The 17,633-nt window shown below is 42.1% G+C and overlaps 1 protein-coding gene across 4 annotated transcripts in view; it reads right to left on the reverse strand.

The window, feature by feature from the left end:
* Window positions 1-11,381: 11,381 nt before the first annotated feature.
* HEATR3 (HEAT repeat containing 3) overlaps window positions 11,382-17,633 on the reverse strand; it is a 34,746-nt gene continuing 28,494 nt past the window's right edge. For all 4 annotated transcript variants that reach the window (XM_030581389.1, XM_030581388.1, XM_030581390.1 and 1 more), the window contains 4 exons: window positions 15,518-15,606; window positions 13,711-13,854; window positions 13,434-13,610; window positions 11,382-12,460 (listed from right to left, as the gene is read on the reverse strand). In XM_030581389.1, the coding sequence (XP_030437249.1) occupies window positions 12,338-12,460; window positions 13,434-13,610; window positions 13,711-13,854; window positions 15,518-15,606 (533 nt within the window). In that variant the 3' untranslated portion in view covers window positions 11,382-12,337. The remainder of the gene's footprint in view (window positions 12,461-13,433; window positions 13,611-13,710; window positions 13,855-15,517; window positions 15,607-17,633) is intronic.

The following is a 17,633-nucleotide window of genomic DNA, read 5'->3' on the forward strand; positions in this document are numbered from 1 at the left end:
GCTAAGCATTCTAACTGTTCCGGGTCAGATTCTGGAGTAAGGTATTGAAGGGGAGTAAGGATAGCATGGCCCACTTCAAGCATTGCTTTGAGGGAGTGCTGTGGAAAGTGCTAACTGTATTTAAAAATGTAAGTACAGTGTTAATCTCAGTATTTATGAGATGATTACTATGGAAGGTCACCTTCCTGAAATGTTAAATCATTTCTGACAGAAGGAACATATGGGGAACTCCGCAGGCAAAGTCTTTAACATAGTTCTGCTTTGCAGTTTAAAAGAACCTTGCAAACAGGTCCCACTACTGAACTTCTGGCTAAGAGTATACTGCAGGTACTAGGTTGACATGCTCACACGCACGTCTGTTCAGAGAGAAGCAGGACCTCACTTATCTATTCAGGGGGATTTCTGAGTTTCTCTTTGTGCTCTCTTTCCCCAAGCCTCTTCCTTTCCTCACCTTACAACTTCAATAATTATTACATGAGGAGCACTTCAAGATACTTTACAACATACACTCTCTATATGCTAAGTGTTATAGATAGGGAGAGTGAGGTACGGAGGGTGCTGAATGACTTGCCAAGACAGGAAGACTGTATAAACTGGGAATGGAACCCAAACTCCTGCCATCCACTCCTGTGCCTTAAACACAAGTCCATCCTTTCCTCAATTTTCCACATTTACACAATCTATGTTACTTCACATTGTTTTCTCCCTGCCTCACAGGATCTTTCCTTAGTCAATTATACATCCTTCAGACCCCTCCTACTTCCAACTGCCACTCTTAACTGCCATGGAACCTTCTCATTCCCTCCTTTTTCCACACTAATGGGGCATCACAAAGCATGTTTTGCCTACTCTCTGATGAGCAGTAGGAAGGAAAGGAATGTAATTGCAACCAGCTCCATTGGATTAGATTCACTTTCTCCTCTACCCCATTCACTCACTTGGCAAAGTATTTTATTTCAAAAACTTCACAAAATTTGTATATATTTTCAAACCATTCAGCCAGCTCTTTAACCTGCCTTCCATCCCAGCAGTAACTGAATTGGAACGAAGGACACTAACACCCGAATCTTTCTCCATGGGTCCTTTAATTTGCTGGATCCCACAAATCCAACTGGGAGTATTCTATTGTCTTCTATACATTAGCCAGTTACTGTCTTGGTACACAGATCATGCTAACAGACAGGGCAATGAATAATAAAGCATATAGCATCTTTCATAGACATTATTTTGTTTTCTTTCTGTTATGTTGCCAGTAGAATTTAAAAAGAAAAGTCAATCAAGAGATACCCACGCTTTCTACCATTCAACCCTCTAATATTAGAACAAAAACACAACACAAATTTACTACTTGATTAAAACAAAACATTTTTGGTCCAGTGCAGCATCAAAAACAAGTCTCAGGGTTACTGATTATAAAAATCTTAACTTGCAGTGGAAGGAAGACGCACGCTGTTTAGGTAGTCCGCAGGTGGTGATGGGAACATATGAAGGATCTAAAAGTGACAGTAGTGGGGATGTATAGGACATATAGAACATAACATTCAAAAGCATAGATAATCTTTACAAGGAAGATTTGGAAAAGGGTAACAGGATGCTCCACAGGGGAGTGAGAAGGAGGACTAGAGTTTGAAGATGAAAGATCAACAGAAATCAAATGCAAAAGCTGCTGCCTCAGCAATTTGTCTTCCTCGTTTGTGCCTTTATCATAGATTTGGGCCCTGGCCACAGAGATATGGATGCAAATGTCATACAGTGGTCGGATTGTACAAATAATTATTTTAATAGTACAGGGAAAATATGATCCTCTCCTTTGTACTGGCTGCCTAATGATTGCGACATGCTAAAGATCTGGAGACTCAGACCATTGTACGGTTGCAATGTAACTGACCAGGTAGTTCTTTTAGCTTGTATTGGGGCTCAAAGCTTACAAGTAGTAGTCATCTGCAACTTGGCTTAGAATGTGCAGCTCACGGTGTCATGAAGGATCGTGTTCACTCAGAAAGAGTGCTTTTTGGAAGGAAAAATTCTAGCAGCTCATCAGTCCTACAAGGACAAAGGGAAAATTGTACCGGATATTAGAGCAGCGGGGAAAGACTGAGGAAGGTAAAGGCTAGAGGGAGCAGACTGCACTGCAGAACACACTATTGTGGAACATTTATTTCTTTTTCTAGTGGTAATAGTAGTAGTTTTCATAGTAGCTCGTCATGTTCTGGAACAGTGCTTCTTGTTCTGTCGTATCTAAATTAGGATACCTTTTCTTGTCTTCATACCTCAAAACCATGCTTATGGACCACAGGCGATTAACTTCTTGATATCCTAGGGCTTGTAAGTGTCGTGTAATTTTCCATGTCTAAGGGCTTTAACATAGTATGGACAGTTACCAGGGCTAACTTAGAATCCTACAGTTTATCAGCTCTTACTTGTCAGTGCCCTAAACATCCAAAGTATCAGCTCCTGAGGACAAAGCCCTTTCTATCTTCACAGACTGAAGACGACAGGACAGTGCAGGCCAGGCAAGAACTCAGTAACACTCTTCACTCATGAATTCTTCAAGCTCAGCCATAATCAAGCCTGGAAAAGGCTACAACAGGCTGCAAGGCTTAAATGACAGAAAGATACTGAAAAAACAAAAATTTGAAAACCCACTAACAGTTAGGCTAAGAACTGCAAAACCAAAACCTAGCACCAAGGGTATGGACAAAAATTAGGCAAGAATTTGCTGTCCGTGCTATTGCAGACAGCTGACCGTGGAAGAAACCAAGGCAGTTGGGCACCATGTAACCTCATTGGGTTTCTGTACGCACGGAGCTCATCAACCAAAGTCCCTGGCAGAAAATGGGTCTGGGCTTGTGGTCAGAGTTGCATTACTTAAAGGGTGGGGCCTATAAACAGATTTATAGATTATAAGGCTAGAAGGGGCCACTGTGATGATCTCGACAGCAAGATTTCTTACCCGATAATTTCCTTTCTGCTAGCAACATCTCTCATAATTCTGACACGTATTGGCTATTTCCCTATCTCCGGGTTCCGGAGGCAGTTCAAGCCTATAGCACGGCCAATGCCAGCCATGCCCCTCTTCTGTGGCCTGCTGCCACGTGATTCATTCCAAAACTGTGTAAAAACTCATACAATGTGATTAGTAACAATAACTTCAATGCCAGCTAATAAATTATGTACAGTAGGCTATGGCCTACAAGTGTAACTACCAAATTAAATACTGTTCCTTGGCTATTAAGCCATCCAGAGAGGTTAGAATTACGGAAGATACTGCTAGCAGGAAGGAAATTGTCTGGTAAGAAATTTACCATTCTGCAAGCTCCGCATCTCCCACTGTTATGATAGTTATGGGAAGCAGCAAGAACTGAACAAAAGTAGGGATGGATAAGAAAAACAGAATGAGATAGGGAAGAGCCCTGTGATGTTTCTCGGACCACCCAAAACTGAGTCACCTTGTTGCCATTGTCCTGCAGCCATTGACCCTGCAAAGTGTCCCCCTGGTGTGTACAATCCCTGTTCACTGGACACCCACAGAAGTCCCAGATCCTCCATTTTCAAAGGAACAATTCACGCCAGTTAGCCAGTTTTACCTTAGACCATCAGTCCTGCATCAGACACAACACCTGAGTTCAAATCACAGTAAAACAAAAAGAAATGTATTTTAAGAATAGAGATTCAAACAGATTCTTATCCCACAGTTCATTACAGCCTTTGCTGGCCCCAAGGAGCCAGGGCAGTCTTTCATGAAGCACCTCATTGTCTCAAGGTGCCTAATCAGCAAATGGCTCCCGGGTGTCTTTTTCCACCCAATGATATACTGACTCAGCCTTCTGTCTTTACTCACATACAGGGCAATCCCCTCACTGTCATACTGTTCCTCTTCACTTCCAAGTGGTTTCTATGGGTATAGTATATCTTTGATGTTTTTCCTTTGACTTTTCTGTGTTGTTGCAATAGTAGGCAATTAAACAATACATTATATAATCCCCTCCTGCTTGAATGGACCATCACCAAGACACATGACTCCTTGGTGACTCACTTGTACTCCAATACCATGCAGTCATAATTTTCAAAATAGTTACATTACTCCTTAAATATTGCCCATACACACATCTCACAATGATTATGGGTATCAGTAAGTCACAAGCTTTCAGCAGACCTTACATCTATCCTACATGGATAAATACCATGAAAGTGGTGTAATGGGTGCACCGAGTTTGTCAAGTCTGAGACAGGAGCTGCTTGTAAAGAACAGTGAGTCTTTTGCCAATTGGCACCAATAGGCCTCTGTGTCACAAGCCCCTAGAGTTAATTGCCCCAAATGGCAGTGCTATTACTAGATCACTGCCTGCAGCACCTTCTGCCAAAGGAGGTATCTGCAAAGGTCAGAAAGATCATTTTATAGTGTGGACCCAGCTTGATGACCTGGACTTTGCTGACGACCTTGCACTCCTTTCGCACAGTAAACAGCAGATGCAAGAGAAGACCAACGTAGTAGCAGCCACGTCATCACAGGTTGGCCTCAACATTCACAAGGACAAGACCAAGATCCTTAGGATTAACTCCATCAGCAATGACCCAGTCACACTGAATGGAAGCCCCCTGGAAGAAGTGCAGTCCTTCACCTATCTAGGTAGCATCATCGACAAGCAGGGTGGCACAGATGCAGACATCAAAGTAAGGATTGGTAAGGCAAGAGCAGCCTTCTTACAGCTCAAGAACATCTGGAGCTCCAGAGAGCTGTCTTTGGCAATAAAAATTCGACTGTTCAACTCCAATGTGAAATCAGTCCTACTGTATGGAGCTGAAACCTGGAGGACAACCAAAACAACCATCAGGAAGATCCAGACCTTCATTAATAGCTGCCTCAGAAGAATTCTCCAGATCCGCTGGCCAGACACCATCAGTAACATCCACCTCTTGGAGAGGACCTGTCAACTCCCAGCAGAGGAAGAAATCAGAAGGAGAAGGTGGGGTTGGATAGGACATACACTACGTAAGCAGCCAACTAACATCACCAGACAGGCAATGCGGTGGAACCCCCAAGGCAAGCGGAAAAGAGGCCGTCCAAGAAACACCTGGCAACGCGACCTTCAGGCTGATAGCAAAAAAATAGGCTATACCTGGAACCAGCTAGAGCGAATGGCCCAAGATAGAGGACTCTGGAGATCTGTGGTTGGCGGCCCATACCCCAATTGGGGTGACGGGCATGAGTGAGTGAGTGAATGAATAAAGGTGTTAACCGATCACCATGTTACTGACCCACAGACCTCTGGTGGAACCGCAAGCTCTTTCTGCCCACAAGGTCGTCATAGATTTTGTGGCGTGTGCCTTGATGCCATCTAGCAGAGAAGCACCTGGTGCTTTATATGCCTCAACAATGTATAGCTTGATCCATCTAGCTAGTGGGAGCTTGGATACCCTGAGCCCTTGGCACTTCAGATGAAAGGAAACAAACAAGGAGCCTGGTCATTTAGTTGATTTGGTGTCCTTGACATAACTCTTCAGTGCTCTTCAAACATCTAAAATGTGCTACAGCTTTTCTATTGGGGCTCTGGCTTTGAACAGAATGAAGGGAGGACAATCTCCTGTGAGGCATGGAAAAATTAATTCACCATAGGCAAGATCTATTCTGGGATTTTTAGTATCACCTAGTCATGGAATACACAGTGGGATTCCTGCATAGATAAAGCTGCCAGTTCAGAGACTCATGTAGCAGACATGATGGTGACCACAAAAATGGGTTTTGTAGGAAAGGTAGACTGGAGATGTGTCAGTGGCTCAAAAGGGTAGGTTGTTAGGGTTTTTAATCCAGTGGTAGGTCACACTAGGAAAGTTTGGTCTAATCACAGGTTTAGCCAGCCTGACTGCTCTAAGAAATCCGGATACCTGAGGGTTCTCTGTCAAGGAACCAGAGGTCTCGTAAATAGGACGCTATTTCCAGATGACACCTGACATGCTATGAAGCTGCACTGAAATCTCTTGTCTATGGCTTCCTGAAGAAAATCCAGGATAACTGGGATACCAGGATCCATGGGATTGTGTGTGTTCTCAACACCAAAAGCTAAACCTAGCCCAGATGGAGAAGTAGGCTGTGTGTTGAAGCTCGCCTGCAGGAGAGTAAAGTTCCAATCACTTTGGAAGATAGTCTGAGCTAACCTTTCCCTTTCAATAGCCAGGCTATTGGTTGTAGCCAGTGTGGGTCTGGATGGAAGAATGGGCTTGGGTAAAAGATATCTGGTCTCAAGGGCAGCTGAAATGATAGTTCCAATGTCAGTTCAGAACTCGCACCATCACCTTTGCTTCTTCTCACCTCATCCTCTGGATCACCTTCCCCAGAAGTGGAAAGGGCAGGTCTTGTGACCATCTGTGTAAAGAGCATCCCTTCCCAGGGATTTGAGGTCTGCTTCCAAGGTGAAGTTCTTTGATCGGCAATCTGGTCAGCTGCTGGAAGACTGCACTCCTATGAAATCAGAGTGAAGACCTTCTGACTCAGACATCATTCTGAGTTGTTGACTGAACCAGACTGAGCAAGTCTGCCTTTTGGTTCAGCCCTCCTTTCAATTGTATTACTCTTATGGAAAGAAGGGTCCTCTCTGCCCATTCCATTATCTCCATCACTTGTGCAGGCAGAGTTACACTCCCTGTTCTCCCTTTGGTTGTTGATATACACCACAGTGATCCTGCTGTTGGATTGGACCAGAACACATTCACCCTTTAGGTAGTTCTGGAACCTCTGTAGGGCTAGTCTGACAGCTCTGAGCTCCAACAGAACGCTGCTATGGTACCTTTCCCTGGGGTTCCAGGCACCTTGCACAGTGCCTGTGCCCCAGGCTGGCACTGATTGTACCTCCTGGTCTGAAAAGCCTATAGGAAGACCTTTGCAGATGTGCTGTGTGATTGTCCACCACTACAGAGAGATCAGCACCTAGTTTGGAACCACTGCCATGCATTACAGTGACCAGTTCCATGCTTTGAGAAGAAAGGCCTAAATGCACCTGATATGGGAACTTGTTCATAAGGTGATTCCTGAACACAAAACCAAGAGGCCAAGTAGCTGCAGACAATGAGCTATGGTCAGCCTTGCACACTTTACCAACATGGATATCAGGTTATGGATCTTGTGAAATCGACCAGTGATGGGTACACCTTTACCACAGAAGTGTCCATTTCCACTTCCATGTGAGCTATTTTTGAGGATTGAGTCAAGCAGCAATTCCTGGTGTTTATCACAAATCCATGTGCTTGAAGCAGATCTGGCATCTGGATTGTGGCACTGTCGGTTGGAGCTCTGATCAAGATGTCATCTAGGAAGAGATACAAGTAACTGCCCTGAAACCTGACCGTGCCTAACTTGGCAAAGACCCTGGAGGAAGAAAATGCAAAATAGGAGCATTTGGTATTGGTAGCAATACGCAGAAGGAGAAGGTGGGGTTGGATAGGACCATACGCAAATCTGTGCCATATGCAAAGGTGGCACGTGAGCTGATTTTCAGTGGCACTGACACTGCCTGGGTCCTGGCCACTGATCCAGGGAGCTCTCCATTTTAATTTAATTTTAAATGAAGCTTCTTAAACATTTGAAAAACCTTATTTACTTTACATACAACAATAGTTTAGTTATATATTATAGACTTATAGAAAGAGACCTTCTAAAAATGTTAAAATGTATTACTGGCATGCAAAACCTTAAATTAAAGTGAATAAATGAAGACTCGGCACACCACTTCTGAAAGGTTGCTGACCCCTGTGCTAAGTCCACAGAAATGAGGACGTCCCCTTGGGACAGGTATGCTAGTCTCTCCATCCCATTTTCTTCACCTAGTTGTTGAGCCATTTGAGATCCAGGATGGCTCTGATACCCCTCACCCCCCATATGCTTCTGGACAATGAAGAAAATGAAGCATAGTCCTAAGAATCTTTCTTCTGAGGCAATCCTTTTTATTGCTCCTATGTTCAGGAGATAGGAACATAAGAACAGCCATACTGGGTCAGACCAAAGGTCCACCTAGCCCAGTAGCCTGTCTTCCAACAGTGGCCAATGCCAGGTGCCCCAGAGGGAATGAACAGAGGAGGTATCATGAACTGATCCATCCCTTCACCCTTTCCCAGCTTCTAACAGAAGCTAGGCACACCATCCCTGTCTATCCTGGCTAATCTAGTTCTTTTTGAAAACTATTATAGTCTTGGCCTTCACAACGTCCTCTGGCAAGGAGTTCCACAGGTTGCTTGTGCGTTGTGTGAAAAAAAACTTCCTTTTGTTTTAAACCTGCTGTCTATTAATCTAATTTGGTGACCCCTAGTTTTTGTGTTATGAGAACAATGTGAGATTTTGTTTTAACACAACTCACATTGGATGGGGTCACTCAAGAAGGGGGATTGGATGAAAGAGAAATAGGGCAGGGCACTGAGTTCAAGGGAGTATTTACAACTCACTACCTCTCTCAACCACCTGTCTGTGCTTGACTGAGACCATTCTTCTTAAAAGGGTAGGTCTACACTGCCACTTAAGTCAATCTAACTTACGTTGCTCAGAGGTGTGAAAAAGACACCCGAGTGATACAAGTCAAAGCGACCCAAGTGCTGTCCACACTGGCACTATGCTGGCAGGAGACGCTCTCCTGCTGACATATCTTCTGCCTCTTGTGAAGGTGGAGTAATTATGCTGACGGGAGAGTGCTCTACAATGCTGCACTGCTAGTGTAGACTTGACCTGAGAAGTGGGAAATTCTGCCTCCTAGATTCAGGCCTGGGAGGAGGCATGATCATTTGTCATAGTGGGATCTTAACCCTGGTCTACACTGAGATGGAGTGGGGGGGGGTGAGGGGGCATATCTTAGATCGACTTACCTGGCTGTGAAGACGGCAGCGAGTCGACCGCTGCTGCTTCCTCATCGACTCCACTTCTCCCTCTTGTGAGCTGGAGTTCTGGAGTCAACGGGGAGCACGTTTGGGGATCGATGTATCGCATCTACACGAGACACGATAAATCAATCCCCAATAAATCGATCCCTACCCGCTGATCTGGTGGCTAGTGAAGACCTGCCCTTAAGAGATGGTGGATCCACTCTGGATTTTTCTCTTGATCCTCAGTTCCTGGGTTTTCCCCAGTATACCTGCTCTCTTTCTTCTGGTACATTTGTGAGGTAGATGGAAGGAGCATTTTTGTCTGTTACTGGGTTTGTAGTCCCTTCTCAGAGTACTGAGTTGGGAGGGAACGGGTAAGACTGTTTCAGTGCTTTCTGCCACTATTTTGTCTGTTGTTTACCCAAAGAGTAGAAAGCTTGTGAATTTAAATGATCACAGAATTTGTTTGGAGCAAACATCAACCTTCCTGGAGCAAAGCCAGATGTTGCATCTGGCTGATGAGTTGGATCCATGGCTCTGGCTAAAAATCTCATTGCATGCATTGTGGCATCTGCCTCTAAAAGCTGTTGCTACGGAAATTTTCTTAAGCGTAGACAGAAAATCAGGATAGTCTCTGTCCTTCATGGCTTTAAGGTCATCAAGCCAGGACACTGGCTTTTGCAAATCATGTAGATGCTCTATGAATGGACAACGAAGTTGAGAAGACCATTCTGACAGTGGCTTCCACATTTCTATCAGTTGGATCTTTGGGAAAGAATCCCTTTCAAATGGGATTACCCTATCTTTTGCTAGCAATACCACTGCACCACCTTTGGCGTACCTATAATGGCATTTTTTGGCTCTTGCAACTTGTAATGTCTAACTACATACCTGCTTATGCATTTACTCTTATCAGGGTTTCCCATTCCTCTCCAATTACATCCACGAAGGATGCGTGCAGTAAGATTTCTGTCTCAAGCAAGGATTTACAAGGTAGGCATCTGCCTTTGGGCTTGTCTTCTAGTGCCTGCTCAGGTTGGATCTACACTGTGGATGCACGTGGTTTCAAACAGAAGGGTTAGACTAGATGACCTTTGCAGTCTCTTCTAACCGTAGGATTCTATGATCTCAGGGGAGAAAAAAATATTTTATTGTATCTTTTAAATGTCCTGCTCAGAATCTGAACCCAAGATCTCCCCTTCCTCAGTAGGGGATAAGGTATCAGAGTCAGAAGAAAAACATCTTTTAGTTTTTATTATTATACCTTTTCTTTTCCTTTTTGTTCTGCTCTGAGTCTCCAGATTGGGCTGTTCTGTGCTGAAGTCATGGTTCTTGAGTGAATGTGGAGACACCACCACCCAATATGGCTACCCAATTCAGTGCAACTGTCAACTGACTGAGAACAGGAAGGGCATAATTAGTTCTCCAAAGAGCCTGTAAAAGCTGCCTCACAAATAGAACACTGCTTGGATTTAGCTCTGTATTTGCATAGCTTAATATCCGAATCAGGAGAGAGGCAAGAAAGAAAGGCTACATGCTACTGCTGGACAAAATGGAAAGAAAGACCAGGAGCCAAGTGAACAGCCACTTGACTGCTCTTGCAGAAGCAGATCTGTCAGAAGGCCAGAGAAGTGACATGGATAGCATGGGCTGTGCTACAGCTTCTCACTGCCTGCAGAAACTGAAGACCTGAGGGACTAGAACAGAGGTATCAAGAGTTGTAGGATGCGGAATGACCTGCTGCATAACACAGGTCATAGGTCTTCCCTGAATTAATTCCTGTTTGAACTACAGCATTCTTGAATAACCACCAAGTTAGTTTTTCAACACTGATTTCTCTAACTTTTACTGCAAAAAATATTTTATTAAAAAGTCTGCTAGTTCACACTTAGGAACGATTTGTATATTTACAATGGACAAACTCAACATTGTCCAAAAAGGAAAACCACACATAGAAGCCGTGAGTAAAATCTCCTCTTCCAGAGGAATAAAGTAATATATTTTTTCTTCTCCTCACTGGGACTAGGACACTGAACAATAAAAGCAAAATACATCCATTCCTGGAATCTGGTAAAAACTTCTGGGCTGATAGGGGTAAAAATCTGATCAGAACAGTTAAAACACTGAGTATTTAGAAGAACCAATTTAGTGTTTGCTACTAAAACCTCTGTGGAACTGACACAATAGCATCAGAACATTAAAGTCTTCAAATACTCCATTTCAATCATGCAACAAGGCTTAACAGGTAAGCTCTAAAAATACCCCCCACTTCCCCTCCCAAAGGTTTATACAGTATTTTACATCTTTAAAGTGTTCAATTCTTCCCAATTTTATTTGTCTTTGAATAAGGCTCCACCTCACATAATGAATAAAACTGACAGGTTTTTAGATGTAATGTCTGTATTCCCAGTTCTCCAAAGACACATACACACACACATCCCCTAAATTTATTTTTCTACATTGTGTATTTGAGATACTTTTGTTTTCATGAATTAAACAAACATATTTTTAAAAATTAATAAAAATTGTTTCATATATAAAAGTCCATCTTTGTCTTTATGCATCCATAATCAGTGACACTTCTTTCAAAATAGGTAACGTATTTTACAGGCATTTCACGGGTCTCAGTTTAAAATCCTTAACACACACATCTGAGTTGATATCATTTAAACAATTTTTAAAAAAATCTTTTATATCACATATCAATACAAAAATAGTTGTATTTGTTATTAGGTGTATTACTTCCCTGAATCCAAACTTTTACCTTAATGTAGGATCTACATAAGGGAAATAAAGCCTATTGAACTGATTTTCAGAAAGCTGAACACCCACAAAATGAAGTGAAAAATCAGGCTGAATATCTTTTGCAGGTTTCTTCTAAACTAACTTCCACAATAATTGCCCGTCATGTAGGAATTTATTGTACTGGATGAAAGTGAGTTTGACATAGCTTCTTCTTTGACAAGCCTCAAAGGACAAAAAATCCAAATGCTGATCATAATCTATGTACCTATCATACTTTGCTCAGGAAACTTGCCCAAGCTTCCCTTTCAATTTTGGACACAGCTGACAGTATACCTTAACTTTCGTAGGCATTCAGCCACTACTTAGATCCTCTTAAAAAAAGTCTAGGCTTCTTATGAGTTTTCTCAAGTTTTTAGGTAACTGTGATTTTCTTTTTTTAACTAATTTCTTGTGGTATAATTCTGTGCCAAGGTATATGAAGGTTTCCACACAATGAGAGTAAACTGTATTTACATATCCCAAGATTGCAACATCATTTCTTGCCAGCATGAACATGAAATTTCAAAGTAATGCAATACTTTCATATGCTGAATCCAGCTTTAATATTGCATCTTCCCAGAGAGTATAAAATACGTATAATGTAAGAAATGCAATGTTAACATAAAAACAGAACTCCCTCTCCCCAAAATTCTAGAATTCAAAAAACTTATATATTTGACAATCAATAAAGAAAACCTTAAAGTCCGTTTCAAGAAGTCTTTTTTCCCCCTAATGTCTCTTGATAGGCAATGAATCTTCTCAAATTCATTTTGACATTGTCAAGAACACACAACTGATCTGTACTGTACTGTCCTTTTCCTTCTTTTCGCATCTGCAACAACAACAAAAACACACACACACACACACACATATATATATAAAATTGAGAAGGCAGATTTTCAGATTAGGACAGCCAATCACTCCTCAGATACCCTCTGGCAGGATATGATGCTCCTGCCTTTCAAGAATTACACAGTTAAATCTGTAACATGTATTTATCCTCTGTAGATATTTTAGGGAAAAGACCTAGCACTGCACTCAGAAATAAAATGAAGTGCAAAGCACTCACATTTAATGAAGGGTCAATTGGTGGAGTATGACAGCCGGTTCTGCTAGAGTGAATTTGTTGTGCCCTAGAATGCATCCAGCAATAAACTATAGAAATAAAAATGTATCTATTTTAAAACTTTATTTGAGCTTTTAGCCTCCTGGGTGTCACCTGGCTAAAGGAACACAATGCTTTGAAAATTTACCCCCCTTTTAAAGAAAAAAAAATTAATTTGAGTGATCAGAAGTTTCACTTGTATAATTTCACTTAACAGTACAAGATTCTGGTTAGGACCTATCTTAACTAAGCAGTAACAGGATAAATACATGCACATTTGGACACTCATGCAAATTAAAACAAGAAGTCAAACTAGCTTCAGAAGAGGATTTCCTCTCTAAAGGTTAACCATGTTTGGCCCTCTCTACCCATGGAGGAATTTGGAGAATCAATGTACCAGGATTTCAGAAAAAGATGGCCAATAACACCAAAGGCGCCTTGTAGTAAATATGGGATTAATTCTTTATGCACATAGTTAAACTGACTGTCAAGAAAGGAATTTTTCTTTCCATCTAAAGCATACTAAGAGCAAGTGAGATTTTTTTTTTTTTTGCTCTCTTTTGTGCACTGAATTTTTTAAAATCATGTGGGCATATTTCACATAATTTCCTAGTAGTACAAGCAGCAAAACTAATCTCAAGTGTTAACTTAAACTGTGTTTTGAGGCCTTGGACTGGTTACTAGTTTGTGAGATGCCTACCCTTATTTTGAAGACTGGCTGGAATTCTTTCAGTGCAGGGAGCAATTTAATCTGAACTGCTGCTTTTTCAGCCTCTGTCCCATCTGCAAAAACATCAAAGAGAGCATCCAGAGCTTCTCCAGCTACCACAAGAGAAGAATCCTTCATAGCAACCTCAAGAAGAAATTTTCCAATCATCTGAAAAAAGAGACTTATTTTTAAAAACATGGCATTATAAAACAATGGCACGTAATTGTCACTAAAGCAGTTTCGGGTTTGCTACCCATGTATTTTTTACCTTTAGTGTTTCAGCTGTATCTTCTATTTTTGCCAGCACGCTGCCAGCAATTCCCAGGATGCTAACTACGTTTACTCTAACACTGATATTACTGTTATGAATACTGGCTTCACATAAAGTCATCAGCTGCTCAGGAGTCATACACTGTTTAAAAGAAAAGTAAAGGTCAGACAAATTTAAATTTCCAGAGAAACACTATTTCAAAGACAAATTTTTAGGTCATTTGCTTCTATATAAGACAGACAAACCTATAGGAGATAAGCAGTATCTGTATATTATGAAAAAAGTTAAGACTGAAGATGGAATCAGCATGGAGATTATTAAACTATCCTTTTACTCCTTTAGGAATTTCCTCCAGAAAAGGCTCAAGGCTCATTGTCATGACTCTGTAGGTAAAAACCTGAACCAAAAGCCACATATTTACCCGAAATATTTGAATAACTCCTTCTAAACCATTAATAGACACTAAAGAAACTCTTTACTCATAAATTGATAGCATTTAAATCCAGAAAGGACCATTAGGTCATCTAGTCTGACAAGTATCACAGGCTATTAAAGTTTCCCCAGTAACCACTCAAATGAACCAGTAACTTGCATGGTTAAAGTACAACTTCTAGAAAGGCATCCAGTCTTGAAGCTATCAAGAGAGACAGAATCCACTACTAGCCTTGGAAGTTTAGTACGCAAAATGTTAAACTGTGGCTGCTGCACAAACAGATATAGCTTGGGTTTTACATTTCCTTTTGTTTTTGAAAAGTCAGCCCAACTGTTTTTCTTTAAATATGTATACAAAACAACCACCAGGCTCAGAATTAATGTGAAAAGTTTCTTCTAGGACAGGGGTGGGCAAACTACAGCCCGAGGTCTACATCCAGCCCATCAAGACCTCTTAATCTGTCCCTCAAGGTCCCGCCGGGGGGGGGGGGGGGTCAGAGGCACGGCCCGCTCCGCATGTGCCATGGCTCAATGTGGCTCCCGGGAATCAGCTGGCATGTCCCCCCTCCGGCTCCTACGTATAGGGGCAGACAGCGGGCTCTGCACACTGCCTCCATCCCCCCGCAGCTCCCATGGCCAATGAGAGCTGCAGGGGCAGCAGCTGCAGATGAGACAGCATGCAGAGCCACCTGGCTGCACCTCAGCCAGGAGCCAGAGACAAGACATGCCACTGCTTCCGGGAGCTGCATGAGGTAAGCGCCGCCTGGAGCCTACATCCCTGAGCCACCCCCTCTGTGCCCCAACCCCCTGCCCCAGCCCTGATCCCCCACCTGCCTTCTGAACCCCTCAATCCTAGCCTGGAGCCCCCTGCTGTACCGCACACCAGAGCCCGCACCTCCAGCCGGAGCCCTTATCCCCAGCTCCCGCACTCCTGCCCCAGCCCAGAGCCCCTTCCCACACGCTGAACTCCTCATTTCTGGCCCCATCCCAGAGCCCTCACTCCCAGCTGGAGCCCTCACCTTCTCTCACACCCCTACCCCAATTTCATGAGCATTCATAGCCCACCATACAATTTCCATTCCCAGACGTGGTCCTCAGGCCAAAAAGTTTGCCCACCCCTGTTGCAGGAGCATACTTTTTTCAGCAACCTTAGTTATCTATGAGAAAAATTAGGATGAATTTTGTTAAACCTGTAATTCTAGCAGTGTTAATAAGCACTGTTACAACGCTTAAAACATTAAACATCAAGTTACAAGAATTTAGCACTCTTTAAAGATTAGTTTGTTTCAAAACCATTCAAGTACAATCTGATGTAAATTTCCTGAACCTGTATCTACCAGAATGCCCAACGTTTGGTAGAAAAACCTCTCACCTGAGATATATTCTTTGATGCCATTGTTTGCAAGAGAGCCCTCATAGCACTAGTTACGGCTTCCAGGAATTCAGTGTGTGTAGGAAATTCTGCTCAAAAATAAACACAAAGCTGAAGAGTTAGAACAAATTTTAAATCATTTTAAGGACTTTCTGCACTGAGAGCAGAGAAAAATGTCCTTCCATTCCACATCTATTGGTGCTACCCCATGTTAAAACCTAGATTTTCAGAGACTGGGTCTCTAGCTTTGTGGGTGGAAATTGCCAACGATTTCATGTTCATATTTGTATCTGCAACTTATGCCATAGATGTCAAAAGTCCTAGTTTTCAGACACAATCCAGGTCTAGGACTTCTAAGTGACATCAAATATAGATGTAAAATTATGCATGCAAAAAGTGAGGCCTAATTAAGAACAAACTGAAAATTTAGCACAAGTGTCCCACACCAATATTTCAGACCATAAGCACCACTGGAGCACTAAGAGGAGCACTGCAAAGAAGCTAAGCAGGTATTTTAAAACTCACTTCCTAGATCTCTTAAGAAAATTTGTAAGACGTCCAGAATTTTTCCAGGGACTCAGAGCTCCAACATGCACTCAGAATATTAGCATCTCTACATCACCTGTTAGTTTCCCCCTGGCATGCAGTAAACCCAGGACTCGAACTGTGCCCACAAAATTTTGAATACTCAACTGCTCCCCAATACCAACCACCTTCTTACATGCATGTTCTTCTGTATTTTAACACTTTTCATTCTCTGCTAATGTTCTTTTGTTGCTATTTATAGGCTTTTGCAGGAGTAAAAACCTGAAGTGGCACCTTACCGATTCCTATCCCAGTTAGGAGGCAATAGCTTTGAACAGCTACTTATACCAGTAGTCCACATAATTCGTTACAGTGTTTTTAGGCCTGTCTACAAGAACCATGTGTTAGCATGATTATCTGCTACAGCTAGGAGCATTTGTCATCCGACACACCTATCCACAGCAGAGAATCATGAGCTAATGTTGTTCTTGTAGTGTAGGTGGGCTCTTAAACTGCTGATTTCCAGCACGCTTGCTCATCAACTGGTCACCTCTCAGTCTGAAAGCAGCATTAGTAACTGGGAAATCTTCACAATAGCTCTCAGTGGAATTAACAGAGAAGCTTTTTAGAGACATAGGAATAAGTTTGTTACTCAACAACAGTACTGTTTTAAAACAAAATTGTCCAACAGGTTTATCATCTTCATTCAAATCAAATCATCACCACACCAGGAAATCTGATAAGCAGTATTCATGTTTAGTCCTAAATGCAAAATGTTTGGGGCAAATGATTAAATTTATTAGACATCTACGTTTTCAAGAGTGGTACACAAAAAATACACGCATAACTTGTGCCCCAGAGAAAGAGAGGCCTGCTATATTTCCTATTTTGATAAGTATGCAAATACTAGAGAGTTTGTTTCAGCTTTGGAAATCACTTTGGGAATAGCGTCCTGTGATGCCTAACCTGAATTATAATGCTGGTGACATGCCATTTCAGATAAGTGAATTCTCTCACATTCAGATTTGTTTACATATACTCAGGAGATGTCCTGCTCTCCCTGACAATAGCTTGTCTTATGTGATCAATTGAAAAAACTGCCACCATCACAGGTATGACCAAATGTAGATGTTGTGGTCTCATGTTAGGATGGGGCTCCCACACTGGTTAAGTCACTTTATATTTCAGTGCTTGCATATACTGATGTAAAACATACTACGCACTCTAAAAACTTTATTCGATCAGAGCTTTCCTGGGTAAGGAGATTATATGAGGTTTACATAGCCTTGGTGCATGGCAACATATTCCCAACATCAGTTTTTCTTGCATCTGGAAGGCAGTACGGAGGGGATTAGTAATAAAATTGTATTAAATTAAATGCTATATACACCTCTACCCCAATATAACGTGACCCAATATAACACGAATTCGAATATACGCGGTAAAGCAGCGCTCCAGGGGGGTATGAGGCTGCGCACGCCAGTGGATCAAAGCAAGTTCGATATAACACAGTTTCACCTATAACGTGGTAAGATTTTTTAGCTCCCGAGGACAGCGTTATATCAGGGTAGAGGTGTATATAAAATTTACT

This window comes from Gopherus evgoodei, chromosome 12 (assembly GCF_007399415.2).
Source record: "Gopherus evgoodei ecotype Sinaloan lineage chromosome 12, rGopEvg1_v1.p, whole genome shotgun sequence".
Lineage (NCBI taxonomy): Eukaryota > Metazoa > Chordata > Testudines > Testudinidae > Gopherus > Gopherus evgoodei.